At 32.1% G+C, this 15618-nt stretch overlaps 1 protein-coding gene across 1 annotated transcript in view; it reads right to left on the bottom strand.

The window, feature by feature from the left end:
• LOC143079166 (TPR repeat-containing protein DDB_G0287407-like) overlaps positions 1–15618 on the bottom strand; it is a 31294-nt gene that overhangs the window by 14823 nt on the left and 853 nt on the right. The window contains exons 2-5 of the mRNA XM_076254394.1: positions 7020–7130; positions 5374–5502; positions 4661–4856; positions 413–542 (exon numbers count right to left, since the gene is read on the bottom strand). Coding sequence (XP_076110509.1) covers positions 413–542; positions 4661–4856; positions 5374–5502; positions 7020–7130 — 566 coding nt within the window. The remainder of the gene's footprint in view (positions 1–412; positions 543–4660; positions 4857–5373; positions 5503–7019; positions 7131–15618) is intronic.

Raw genomic sequence — 15618 nt, 5'->3', positions numbered from 1 at the left:
AAAACACAACATAGAAAACAAACAAAGATTGCAACATGTACAAGTTCGATTATCATAAATAAAAGATAATTTGGTAAAATCAAGAAGATCTCCATCTACATATTTAAGTTACAGAAATTAAATTTTGTCATCTAGTTTGTACATATGCAAGACGAGCTTGCTCTATCTAATTTGCGTTCGTTTGTAACGGGATTAAAAACAGACAAATGATTTGAGTTACTATAAAACTAAGAATTAAAAAAAAATTATTATTGAAATACATTGCAATTAAGAGAATGGCGACGTCTAATTTTTTTTTACAAATGATAGGCATATCTTTGGGTCTGCAAAAACGCATCCTTTCATATGATATCCTTAAATCAATAGATAAACTGTTTCTATTCAATTTGTTCATATTCATATATTTGTATACCTTCTGATCATTTTAATATAGTGGGCACTATCAGCTGAACTTCCAATAAAGTGGAGAAAAATAAATGTGTCTTTCTCAGAATCCGCAATCTGTTTCGCCCAGTTAGCAACAAGCGCTGACTTACCACAACCTGTAAAAGTATTGTGAAAAAATATCAACATATAGCATAAAAAGTAAAATCACAAAAATACTGAACTCCGAGATAAATGGAATACGGAAAGTCGCAAGAGTATGTTCGAGGTGCTTGGCTTTTGGGATAATGCATACGACAGTATTATCGTATTTTCGTTCTTTATAAGTTTTGCAAGAGTTACATGTGTTGTTATTTTATTTAGTTGGTCGTAATGTTGAAGTTGTTGCATCATGTTTCAAATGATAAAACAGGTTTTCATTTTAATAAATGATGGCGGAAGAAAAAGAATAACACAAAATATAAAGGTTTCTCAAATAAACTTGTTTAATATTCACAAAGTTCTTATTACATACTCATATGTTTAAATTAATCTGTTGCCGCGTAGGAGCGTTCTTGCTACGCCTCTGGCCAATCAGGTCAAACAAATTAATTGAATATTAGTATTTGGAGCGTCTCCGCTTCGTTCCAAACATTAAGGAGTAAGATCAAAGACTTGTCCGCTCGAAATCCAAATTAGTGTGTTCAAGAAGTGTGTCTTTTTTAAATAGTGTATTTGTGCATTACAAACGTAACCTTTTATAGCTGACAATGCTGTATAGGCTTTGCTAATTTTGAAGGCAGTACGTGATCTATAGCTGTTAATTTCTGTGTCATTTAGTTTCTTATGGGGAGTTGTCTCATTGGCAATCATACCACATCTTCTTTTTTACATTTACCTTTTTTTGTCAAATACAAAGCAGAGTTGAATAAGTTACTTATTTACATGTTCTCAGCCAGATAAGCAGGTTATATTTTGCCATAGATATAATTAAATTGATACAACATCGCACAATCTTACAGCCATATGAAATACGAACTATTTGTTTTTTTAAAACTACACGTGTTACCTGATTCTCTAATGATAATGAATGGTTGTGAGATATTCTGATTTCTGTATTATTACCTGATTCTCTAATAATAATGAATAATTGTGAGATATTCTGATTTCTGTGATATTACCTGATTCTCTAATGATAATGAATGGTTGTGAGATATTCTGATTTATGTGTTATTACCTGATTCTCTAATGATAATGAATGGTTGTGAAATATACTGATTTCTATGTTATTACCTGATTCTCTAATGATAATGAATGGTTGTGAGATATTCTGATTTCTGTGTTATTACCTGATTCTCTAATGGTAATGAATGGTTGTGAGATATTCTGATTTCTGTATTATTACCCGATTCTCTAATGATAATGAATGGTTGTGAGATATACTGATTTCTATGTTATTACCTGATTCTCTAATGGTAATGAATGGTTGTGAGATATTCTGATTTCTGTGTTATTACCTGATTCTCTAATGATAATGAATGGTTGTGAGATATTCTGATTTCTGTGTTATTACCTGATTCTCTAATGATAATGAATGGTTGTGAGATATACTGATTTCTTTGTTATTACCTGATTCTCTAATGGTAATGAATGGTTGTGAAATATACTGATTTCTATGTTATTACCTGATTCTCTAATGATAATGAATGGTTGTGAGATATTCTGATTTCTGTGTTATTACCTGATTCTCTAATGGTAATGAATGGTTGTGAGATATTCTGATTTCTGTATTATTACCCGATTCTCTAATGGTAATGAAGGGTTGTGAGATATTCTGATTTCTGTATTATTACCTGATTCTCCAAGTATAATAAATGGTTGTGAGATATTCTGATTTCTGTGTTATTACCTGATTCACTTATGGTAATGAATGGTTGTGAGGGAACCAGGGAGCTATTCTGATTTCTGTGTTATTACCTGATTCTTTAATGGTAAGGAATGGTTGTGAGATATTCTGATTTCTGTGTTATTACTGATTTTCTAATGGTAATGAATGGTTGTGAGATATTCTGATTTCTGTGTTATTACTGATTTTCTAATGGTAATGAAGGGTTGTGAGATATTCTGATTTCTGTATTATTACCTGATTCTCCAAGTATAATAAATGGATGTGAGATATTCTGATTTCTGTGTTATTACCTGATTCACTTATGGTAATGAATGGTTGTGAGATATACTGATTTCTATGTTATTACCTGATTCTCTAATGGTAATGAATGGTTGTGAGATATTCTGATTTCTGTATTATTACCTGATTCTCCAAGTATTATAAATGATTGTGAGATATTCTGATTTCTGTGTTATTACCTGATTCACTTATGGTAATGAATGGTTGTGAGGGAACCAGGGAGCTATTCTGATTTCTGTGTTATTACCTGATTCTTTAATGGTAAGGAATGGTTGTGAGATATTCTGATTTCTGTGTTATTACTGATTTTCTAATGGTAATGAATGGTTGTGAGATATTCTGATTTCTGTGTTATTACTGATTTTCTAATGGTAATGAAGGGTTGTGAGATATTCTGATTTCTGTATTATTACCTGATTCTCCAAGTATAATAAATGGTTGTGAGATATTCTGATTTCTGTGTTATTACCTGATTCACTTATGGTAATGAATGGTTGTGAGATATTCTGATTTCTGTGTTAATACCTGATTCACTTATGGTAATGAATGGTTGTGAGATATTCTGATTTCTGTGTTATTACCTGATTCTCCAATGGTAATGAATGGTTGTGAGATATTCTGATTTCTGTGTTATTACTGATTTTCTAATGGTAATGAATGGTTGTGAGATATTCTGATTTCTGTGTTATTACCTGATTCTCCAATGGTAATGAATGGTTGTGAGATATTCTGATTTCTGTGTTATTACCTTATTCTCTAATGGTAATGAATGGTTGTGAGATATTCTGATTTCTGTGTTATTACTGATTCTCTAATGGTAATGAATGGTTGTGAGATATTCTGATTTCTGTATTATTACCTGATTCTCCAAGTATAATAAATGGTTGTGAGATATTCTGATTTCTGTGTTATTACCTGAGTCACTTATGGTAATGAATGGTTGTGAGGGAACCAGGGAGCTATTCTGATTTCTGTGTTATTACCTGATTCTTTAATGGTAAGGAATGGTTGTGAGATATTCTGATTTCTGTGTTATTACTGATTTTCTAATGGTAATGAATGGTTGTGAGATATTCTGATTTCTGTGTTATTACTGATTTTCTAATGGTAATGAAGGGTTGTGAGATATTCTGATTTCTGTATTATTACCTGATTCTCCAAGTATAATAAATGGTTGTGAGATATTCTGATTTCTGTGTTATTACCTGATTCACTTATGGTAATGAATGGTTGTGAGATATACTGATTTCTATGTTATTACCTGATTCTCTAATGGTAATGAATGGTTGTGAGATATTCTGATTTCTGTATTATTACCTGATTCTCCAAGTATAATAAATGGTTGTGAGATATTCTGATTTCTGTGTTATTACCTGATTCACTTATGGTAATGAATGGTTGTGAGGGAACCAGGGAGCTATTCTGATTTCTGTGTTATTACCTGATTCTTTAATGGTAAGGAATGGTTGTGAGATATTCTGATTTCTGTGTTATTACTGATTTTCTAATGGTAATGAATGGTTGTGAGATATTCTGATTTCTGTGTTATTACTGATTTTCTAATGGTAATGAAGGGTTGTGAGATATTCTGATTTCTGTATTATTACCTGATTCTCCAAGTATAATAAATGGTTGTGAGATATTCTGATTTCTGTGTTATTACCTGATTCACTTATGGTAATGAATGGTTGTGAGATATACTGATTTCTATGTTATTACCTGATTCTCTAATGGTAATGAATGGTTGTGAAATATACTGATTTCTATGTTATTACCTGATTCTCTAATGGTAATGAATGGTTGTGAGATATTCTGATTTCTGTGTTATTACTGATTTTCTAATGGTAATGAATGGTTGTGAGATATTCTGATTTCTGTGTTATTACCTGATTCTCCAATGGTAATGAATGGTTGTGAGATATTCTGATTTCTGTGTTATTACTGATTTTCTAATGGTAATGAATGGTTGTGAGATATTCTGATTTCTGTGTTATTACCTGATTCTCTAATGGTAATGAATGGTTTTCAGATATTCTGATTTCTGTGTTATTACCTGATTCTCTAATGGTAATGAATAGTTGTGAGATATTCTGATTTCTGTGTTATTACCTGATTCTCCAAGTATTATGAACGGTTGTGATATATTCTGACTTCTGTGTTTGTTGATTTCTGTAAAATAATTCTGATTTCCAATATAAACTCGACATCTCTGTGATGCGAAAGCTGCATGTGCTTCACCTTGTTGTTCTAGTTTTGTTAATTCGCTTCCAATTGGAAATTCTTGATCAACACAGCCTTTTAAATCCTATCAAGATATAAATATTTGGTCAATATATCAAACTGAAACAGACTTATAAGTTATATAACTGTTCCTTGCCTGGCCAATGTTATTAAAACTCTCAACAAGTAAGAAAATTAATTAATCTCCTTATAGTGATTAAGATTGAAACACAATGTTGCCTGCTGTTCCCCTATTTTTTGGCATCTTTATCTATAATGTCTATTTGTTTTATTCACACAACGTTGTCTATATAATGGAATTGTATGCGACTGTCATACTAGTGAGATGTTTAGCTAGCTATAAAATCAGGTTTATTCAACCATGTTTAAATAAGAAAATGCCTGTACCAAGTCAGAAATATGACAGTTCGTTTTATGCGTTTGAGCTTTTGATTTTGCCATTTGAATAGGGACTTTCGGTTTTGAAATTTATTTTACTTTTTATACTTCCTACAGCTAATAGTTTTGATATCTGAAATGACATATCTAACACGCAGATAGTCATTTCATCATTGTTCAATAAAACATATTAAGATTATTACCTGCTTGATCAGTTCAGATACTTCATCAGCTTGCTTAAACTTCTTTACACTGATCTTTGGATGCTGTTGTACCAATGACTTTAAATAGTCCTGTTGTTTTTTATGCCATTCAGATTCACTTACAAGACGCTACAATTATAAAAAAACGGCACGGTTTATAAGTACTTATTTGTTATGCAGTAATCACTCAGTCCGAAGTCCAAAGTCATAATTGTTGATGGTACAGTGTAAGAAAACAACGCAAGTGCATATCCTTATACACTTGAAACCAAGAAATATAATTATTGAAACATTTGAACATTGAATTGCTTGAATGAAGATATTATAATCCGAGAAGACTAGTCTTTGATCGTACTCCTTAAACGATTTGGTCATTTTTTTTTATATTTGACTTCTGTTGGGTTTGAGGGTCGTTTTGGGGTGTAAAACTGACCCAAACACTCTTTAGAGGTTGAAAATCGGGAAAAAAATATTTTTATTTTAAACGATTTGGTCAATTTTTTTTATATTTGACTTCTGTTGGGTTTGAGGGTCGTTTTGGGGTGTAAAACTGACCCAAACACTCTTTAGAGGTTGAAAATCGGGGAAAAAATATTTTTATTTTAAACGATTTGGTCAATTTTTTTTATATTTGACTTCTGTTGGGTTTGAGGGTCGTTTTGGGGTGTAAAACTGACCCAAACACTCTTTAGAGGTTGAAAATCGGGAAAAAAATATTTTTATTTTAAACGATTTGGTCAATTTTTTTTATATTTGACTTCTGTTTGGTTTGAGGGTCGTTTTGGGGTGTAAAACTGACCCAAACACTCTTTAGAGGTTGAAAATCGGGAAAAAATTTTCTCGTGGGTTTGAACCCACCCCCACTGAAAAATGGTCATTTTCCGTCTATTTTCCGATTTTAAAACGACCTTGAGAGGTGAACATTAACCAGACTGTGTTTCTGTGTCATTCAAGTATTACCCTATAGTTACAGCAGTCCATGCATGCTAACTGGGAGTATATGGGACTTAAGTGTCTTGCTGGCGAATTATTATCGTCAAGTCAGGTCTGCCTAAATGTCCGTTTTTACGGATTTTTGACAAAACGGTGACCTAGATTTTACAGACTAGATTCCTATTGGCCATATTATACCTCTTTGTGTTCCTATACCACCTATGCATGCATTTACGATAATAGTGTATACCTACAATGACTACCAGTTAAGTAGTGGCCATCAACAGATGCCCACCCCCACCTGATTTTGGCTACTTTTCACGTTTTTCCGATTTTGAACTCTTAAACGGCTTTCAAAGTGCCATATTTTCATGAACAGACGTCTGACAAGAGGTAATGGACCATGAACTGCTTGGTTGAAGTCCCTCCTATCATCACAGTTCAAGTTGGGCAATTCAAAAAAGGTATGGAGGGTCATACGTGCCATCAAAGAATGGTTGTCGCCATGACGCCTATATGCGTCATTAGGGGTTAATGGGTTAATTCCGTGTGCTTACCACAAAAGCAGCAAATACCAATTGTAAAGTCTTTGGTTTAAGCCTGCTGGAGTGCGAACCATCGACCCCTTCACACGAGACAACCAATGTGGTTGATATCAAAAGTAAGAAAACATGAAATTAAGTTTGAACTTATTGGGATTGTTTTTAATGTACCTTGTATAGTTCTGGTGACACATCATTTTGTGATGGTGGATCACGAAGATAAAAGAAACACTTGTCTTTCACATCATCTGGATTATTGAGGACTCCATGGAAAATTTCAAGCTGAAAAAAACACAATGTTATCACACGCAATAAAGAATACATATTTTCAGTTTGCGCATAACTTCTAAATCATTTCGTTATCAATTTTAATAAATAATTTTATTATACTTAGTATAAATTTGATTGATAATTAAGATTACAAAATTATCCAGCAGAAATATTTTAAAAAAAAAAACCTCAGGATCAGAATTTTATTGATAACTGACCTGGGTTACACTTGTGTTGTATCTATAATTATAATCTGGTAACTAACCTGTGTTACACTTGTGTTGTATATATAATTATTATCTGGTAACTGACCTGGGTTACACTTGTGTTGTATCTATAATTATTATCTGGTAACTGACCTGGGTTACACTTGTGTTGTATCTATAATTATTATCTGGTAACTAACCTGTGTTACACTTGTGTTGTATCTATAATTATTATCTGGTAACTGACCTGGGTTACACTTGTGTTGTATCTATAATTATTATCTGGTAACTGACCTATGTTACACTTGTGTTGTATATATAATTATTATCTGGTAACTGACCTATGTTACACTTGTGTTGTATCTATAATTATTATCTGGTAACTGACCTGGGTTACACTTGTGTTGTATCTATAATTATAATCTGGTAACTGACCTGGGTTACACTTGTGTTGTATCTATAATTATTATCTGGTAACTGACCTGTGTTACACTTGTGTTGTATCTATAATTATTATCTGGTAACTAACCTGTGTTACACTTGTGTTGTATCTATAATTATTATCTGGTAACTGACCTATGTTACACTTGTGTTGTATCTATAATTATTATCTGGTAACTGACCTGGGTTACACTTGTGTTGTATCTATAATTATTATCTGGTAACTAACCTGTGTTACACTTGTGTTGTATCTATAATTATTATCTGGTAACTGACCTATGTTACACTTGTGTTGTATATATAATTATTATCTGGTAACTGACCTGTGTTACACTTGTGTTGTATCTATAATTATTATCTGGTAACTAACCTGTGTTACACTTGTGTTGTATCTATAAATATAATCTGGTAACTGACCTGGGTTACACTTGTGTTGTATCTATAATTATTATCTGGTAACTAACCTGTGTTACACTTGTGTTGTATCTATAATTATTATCTGGTAACTGACCTGTGTTACACTTGTGTTGTATATATAATTATTATCTGGTAACTGACCTATGTTACACTTGTGTTGTATCTATAATTATTATCTGGTAACTGACCTGGGTTACACTTGTGTTGTATCTATAATTATTATCTGGTAACTGACCTGTGTTACACTTGTGTTGTATCTATAATTATTATCTGGTAACTGACCTGGGTTACACTTGTGTTGTATCTATAATTATTATCTGGTAACTGACCTGTGTTACACTTGTGTTGTATCTATAATTATTATCTGGTAACTGACCTGGGTTACACTTGTGTTGTATCTATAATTATTATCTGGTAACTGACCTGTGTTACACTTGTGTTGTATCTATAATTATTATCTGGTAACTGACCTGGGTTACACTTGTGTTGTATCTATAATTATTATCTGGTAACTGACCTATGTTACACTTGTGTTGTATCTATAATTATTATCTGGTAACTGACCTGGGTTACACTTGTGTTGTATCTATGATTATTATCTGGTAACTAACCTGGGTTACACTTGTGTTGTATATATAATTATTATCTGGTAACTGACCTGTGTTACACTTGTGTTGTATCTATAATTATTATCTGGTAACTGACCTGGGTTACACTTGTGTTGTATCTATGATTATTATCTGGTAACTAACCTGTGTTACACTTGTGTTGTATATATAATTATTATCTGGTAACTAACCTGTGTTACACTTGTGTTGTATATATAATTATTATCTGGTAACTGACCTGTGTTACACTTGTGTTGTATCTATAATTATTATCTGGTAACTGACCTGGGTTACACTTGTGTTGTATCTATAATTATTATCTGGTAACTGACCTGTGTTACACTTGTGTTGTATCTATAATTATTATCTGGTAACTGACCTATGTTACACTTGTGTTGTATCTATAATTATTATCTGGTAACTGACCTATGTTACACTTGTGTTGTATCTATAATTATTATCTGGTAACTGACCTGTGTTACACTTGTGTTGTATCTATAATTATTATCTGGTAACTGACCTGGGTTACACTTGTGTTGTATCTATAATTATTATCTGGTAACTGACCTATGTTACACTTGTGTTGTATCTATAATTATTATCTGGTAACTGACCTATGTTACACTTGTGTTGTATCTATAATTATTATCTGGTAACTGACCTGGGTTACACTTGTGTTGTATATATAATTATTATCTGGTAACTGACCTGGGTTACACTTGTGTTGTATATATAATTATTATCTGGTAACTGACCTGGGTTACACTTGTGTTGTATCTATAATTATTATCTGGTAACTGACCTGGGTTACACTTGTGTTGTATCTATAATTATTATCTGGTAACTGACCTATGTTACACTTGTGTTGTATCTATAATTATTATCTGGTAACTGACCTGGGTTACACTTGTGTTGTATCTATAATTATTATCTGGTAACTGACCTGGGTTACACTTGTGTTGTATCTATAATTATTATCTGGTAACTGACCTATGTTACACTTGTGTTGTATCTATGATTATAATCTGGTAACTGACCTGTGTTACACTTGTGTTGTATCTATAATTATTATCTGGTAACTGACCTGGGTTACACTTGTGTTGTATCTATAATTATTATCTGGTAACTGACCTGGGTTACACTTGTGTTGTATCTATAATTATTATCTGGTAACTGACCTGGGTTACACTTGTGTTGTATCTATAATTATTATCTGGTAACTGACCTGTGTTACACTTGTGTTGTATCTATAATTATTATCTGGTAACTAACCTGTGTTACACTTGTGTTGTATCTATAATTATTATCTGGTAACTGACCTATGTTACACTTGTGTTGTATCTATAATTATTATCTGGTAACTGACCTGGGTTACACTTGTGTTGTATCTATAATTATTATCTGGTAACTGACCTGGGTTACACTTGTGTTGTATCTATAATTATTATCTGGTAACTGACCTGTGTTACACTTGTGTTGTATCTATAATTATTATCTGGTAACTGACCTGTGTTACACTTGTGTTGTATCTATAATTATTATCTGGTAACTGACCTGGGTTACACTTGTGTTGTATCTATAATTATTATCTGGTAACTGACCTGGGTTACACTTGTGTTGTATCTATAATTATTATCTGGTAACTGACCTGTGTTACACTTGTGTTGTATCTATAATTATTATCTGGTAACTGACCTGTGTTACACTTGTGTTGTATCTATAATTATTATCTGGTAACTGACCTGGGTTACACTTGTGTTGTATCTATAATTATTATCTGGTAACTGACCTGTGTTACACTTGTGTTGTATCTATAATTATTATCTGGTAACTGACCTGGGTCACACTTGTGTTGTATCTATAATTATTATCTGGTAACTGACCTGGGTTACACTTGTGTTGTATCTATAATTATTATCTGGTAACTGACCTGTGTTACACTTGTGTTGTATCTATAATTATTATCTGGTAACTGACCTGGGTTACACTTGTGTTGTATCTATAAATATTATCTGGTAACTGACCTGTGTTACACTTGTGTTGTATCTATAAATATTATCTGGTAACTGACCTGTGTTACACTTGTGTTGTATCTATAATTATTATCTGGTAACTGACCTATGTTACACTTGTGTTGTATCTATAATTATTATCTGGTAACTGACCTGGGTTACACTTGTGTTGTATCTATAATTATTATCTGGTAACTGACCTGGGTTACACTTGTGTTGTATCTATAATTATGATCTGGTAACTGACCTGTGTTACACTTGTATGTATCTATAAATATTATCTGGTAACTGACCTGGGTTACACTTGTGTTGTATAAATAATTATTATCTGGTAACTGACCTGTGTTACGTTTGTGTTGTATCTATAATTATTATCTGGTAACTGACCTGTGTTACGTTTGTGTTGTATCTATAATTATTATCTGGTAACTGCCCTGTGTTGCACTTGTGTTGTATATATAATTATTATCTGGTAACTGACCTGTGTTGCACTTGTGTTGTATCTATAAATATTATCTGGTAACTGACCTGTGTTACGTTTGTGTTGTATCTATAATTATTATCTGGTAACTAACCTGTGTTACACTTGTGTTGTATCTATAATTATTATCTGGTAACTGACCTGTGTTACACTTGTCTTGTATCTATAATTATTATCTGGTAACTGACCTGTGTTACACTTGTGTTGTATCTATAATTATTATCTGGTAACTGACCTGTGTTACACTTGTGTTGTATCTATAATTATTATCTGGTAACTGACCTGTGTTACACTTGTGTTGTATCTATAATTATTATCTGGTAACTGACCTGGGTTACACTTGTGTTGTATCTATAATTATTATCTGGTAACTGACCTGGGTTACACTTGTGTTGTATCTATAATTATTATCTGGTAACTGACCTATGTTACACTTGTGTTGTATCTATAATTATTATCTGGTAACTGACCTGTGTTACACTTGTGTTGTATCTATAATTATTATCTGGTAACTGACCTGTGTTACACTTGTGTTGTATCTATAATTATTATCTGGTAACTGACCTGTGTTACACTTGTGTTGTATCTATAATTATTATCTGGTAACTGACCTGTGTTACACTTGTGTTGTATCTATAATTATTATCTGGTAACTGACCTGTGTTACACTTGTGTTGTATCTATAATTATTATCTGGTAACTGACCTGTGTTACACTTGTGTTGTATCTATAATTATTATCTGGTAACTGACCTGTGTTACACTTGTGTTGTATCTATAATATTTATCTGGTAATTGACCTGTGTTACACTTGTGTTGTATCTATAATTATTATCTGGTAACTGACCTGGGTTACACTTGTGTTGTATCTATAATTATTATCTGGTAACTGACCTGTGTTACACTTGTGTTGTATCTATAATTATTATCTGGTAACTGACCTGGGTTACACTTGTGTTGTATCTATAATTATTATCTGGTAACTGACCTGTGTTACACTTGTGTTGTATCTATAATTATTATCTGGTAACTGACCTGTGTTACACTTGTGTTGTATCTATAATTATTATCTGGTAACTGACCTGTGTTACACTTGTGTTGTATCTATAATTATTATCTGGTAACTGACCTGTGTTACACTTGTGTTGTATCTATAATTATTATCTGGTAACTGACCTGGGTTACACTTGTGTTGTATCTATAATTATTATCTGGTAACTGACCTGTGTTACACTTGTGTTGTATCTATAATTATTATCTGGTAACTGACCTATGTTACACTTGTGTTGTATCTATAATTATTATCTGGTAACTAACCTGTGTTACACTTGTGTTGTATATATAATTATTATCTGGTAACTGACCTGTGTTACACTTGTGTTGTATCTATAATTATAATCTGGTAACTGACCTGTGTTACACTTGTGTTGTATCTATAATTATTATCTGGTAACTGACCTGTGTTACACTTGTGTTGTATCTATAATATTTATCTGGTAATTGACCTGTGTTACACTTGTGTTGTATCTATAATTATTATCTGGTAACTGACCTGGGTTACACTTGTGTTGTATCTATAATTATTATCTGGTAACTGACCTGTGTTACACTTGTGTTGTATCTATAATTATTATCTGGTAACTGACCTGGGTTACACTTGTGTTGTATCTATAATTATTATCTGGTAACTGACCTGTGTTACACTTGTGTTGTATCTATAATTATTATCTGGTAACTGACCTGGGTTACACTTGTGTTGTATCTATAATTATTATCTGGTAACTAACCTGTGTTACACTTGTGTTGTATATATAATTATTATCTGGTAACTGACCTGGGTTACACTTGTGTTGTATCTATAATTATTATCTGGTAACTGACCTATGTTACACTTGTGTTGTATCTATAATTATTATCTGGTAACTGACCTATGTTACACTTGTGTTGTATATATAATTATTATCTGGTAACTGACCTGGGTTACACTTGTGTTGTATCTATAATTATTATCTGGTAACTAACCTGTGTTACACTTGTGTTGTATCTATAATTATTATCTGGTAACTGACCTGTGTTACACTTGTGTTGTATCTATAATTATTATCTGGTAACTGACCTGGGTTACACTTGTGTTGTATCTATAATTATTATCTGGTAACTGACCTGGGTTACACTTGTGTTGTATCTATAATTATTATCTGGTAACTGACCTGGGTTACACTTGTGTTGTATCTATAATTATTATCTGGTAACTAACCTGTGTTACACTTGTGTTGTATATATAATTATTATCTGGTAACTGACCTGTGTTACACTTGTGTTGTATCTATAATTATTAACTGGTAACTGACCTGTGTTACACTTGTGTTGTATCTATAATTATTATCTGGTAACTGACCTGGGTTACACTTGTGTTGTATCTATAATTATTATCTGGTAACTGACCTGTGTTACACTTGTGTTGTAATTATAATTATGATCTGGTAAATGACCTGTGTTACACTTGTATGTATCTATAATTATTATCTGGTAACTGACCTGTGTTACACTTGTGTTGTATCTATAATTATTATCTGGTAACTGACCTGTGTTACGTTTGTGTTGTATCTATAATTATTATCTGGTAACTGACCTATGTTACACTTGTGTTGTATCTATAATTATCATCTGGTAACTGACCTGTGTTGCACTTGTGTTGTATCTATAAATATTATCTGGTAACTAACCTGTGTTACACTTGTGTTGTATCTATAATTATTATCTGGTAACTGACCTGTGTTACACTTGTGTTGTATCTATAATTATTAACTGGTAACTGACCTATGTTACACTTGTGTTGTATCTATAATATTTATCTGGTAATTGACCTGTGTTGCACTTGTGTTGTATCTATAATTATTATCTGGTAACTGACCTGGGTTACACTTGTGTTGTATCTATAATTATTATCTGGTAACTGACCTATGTTACACTTGTGTTGTATATATAATTATTATCTGGTAACTGACCTATGTTACACTTGTGTTGTATATATAATTATTATCTGGTAACTGACCTGGGTTACACTTGTGTTGTATCTATAATTATTATCTGGTAACTAACCTGTGTTACACTTGTGTTGTATATATAATTATTATCTGGTAACTGACCTGGGTTACACTTGTGTTGTATCTATGATTATTATCTGGTAACTGACCTATGTTACACTTGTGTTGTATCTATAAGTATAATCTGGTAACTGACCTGGGTTACACTTGTGTTGTATCTATAATTATTATCTGGTAACTGACCTATGTTACACTTGTGTTGTATCTATAATTATTATCTGGTAACTGACCTGGGTTACACTTGTGTTGTATCTATAATTATTATCTGGTAACTAACCTGTGTTACACTTGTGTTGTATCTATAATTATAATCTGGTAACTAACCTGTGTTACACTTGTGTTGTATCTATAATTATTATCTGGTAACTGACCTATGTTACACTTGTGTTGTATCTATGATTATAATCTGGTAACTAACCTGTGTTACACTTGTGTTGTATCTATAAATATAATCTGGTAACTGACCTGGGTTACACTTGTGTTGTATCTATAATTATTATCTGGTAACTGACCTGGGTTACACTTGTGTTGTATATATAATTATTATCTGGTAACTGACCTGTGTTACACTTGTGTTGTATCTATAATTATTATCTGGTAACTGACCTATGTTACACTTGTGTTGTATCTATAAGTATAATCTGGTAACTGACCTGGGTTACACTTGTGTTGTATCTATAATTATTATCTGGTAACTGACCTATGTTACACTTGTGTTGTATCTATAATTATAATCTGGTAACTAACCTGTGTTACACTTGTGTTGTATCTATAATTTTTATCTGGTAACTGACCTGGGTTACACTTGTGTTGTATCTATAATTATTATCTGGTAACTGACCTGTGTTACACTTGTGTTGTATCTATAATTATTATCTGGTAACTGACCTATGTTACACTTGTGTTGTATAAATAATTATTATCTGGTAACTGACCTATGTTACACTTGTGTTGTATCTATAATTATTATCTGGTAACTGACCTATGTTGCACTTGTGTTGTATCTATAATTATTATCTGGTAACTAACCTGTGTTACACTTGTGTTGTATCTATAATTATTATCTGGTAACTGACCTGGGTTACACTTGTGTTGTATCTATAATTATTATCTGGTAACTGACCTATGTTACACTTGTGTTGTATCTATGATTATTATCTGGTAACTGACCTATGTTACACTTGTGTTGTATCTATAATTATTATCTGGTAACTGACCTATGTTACACT

Source organism: Mytilus galloprovincialis, chromosome 6, assembly GCF_965363235.1.
Source record: "Mytilus galloprovincialis chromosome 6, xbMytGall1.hap1.1, whole genome shotgun sequence".
Classification (NCBI taxonomy): Eukaryota; Metazoa; Mollusca; class Bivalvia; order Mytilida; family Mytilidae; genus Mytilus; species Mytilus galloprovincialis.
This window is presented reverse-complemented; position numbering and strand designations above follow the sequence as displayed.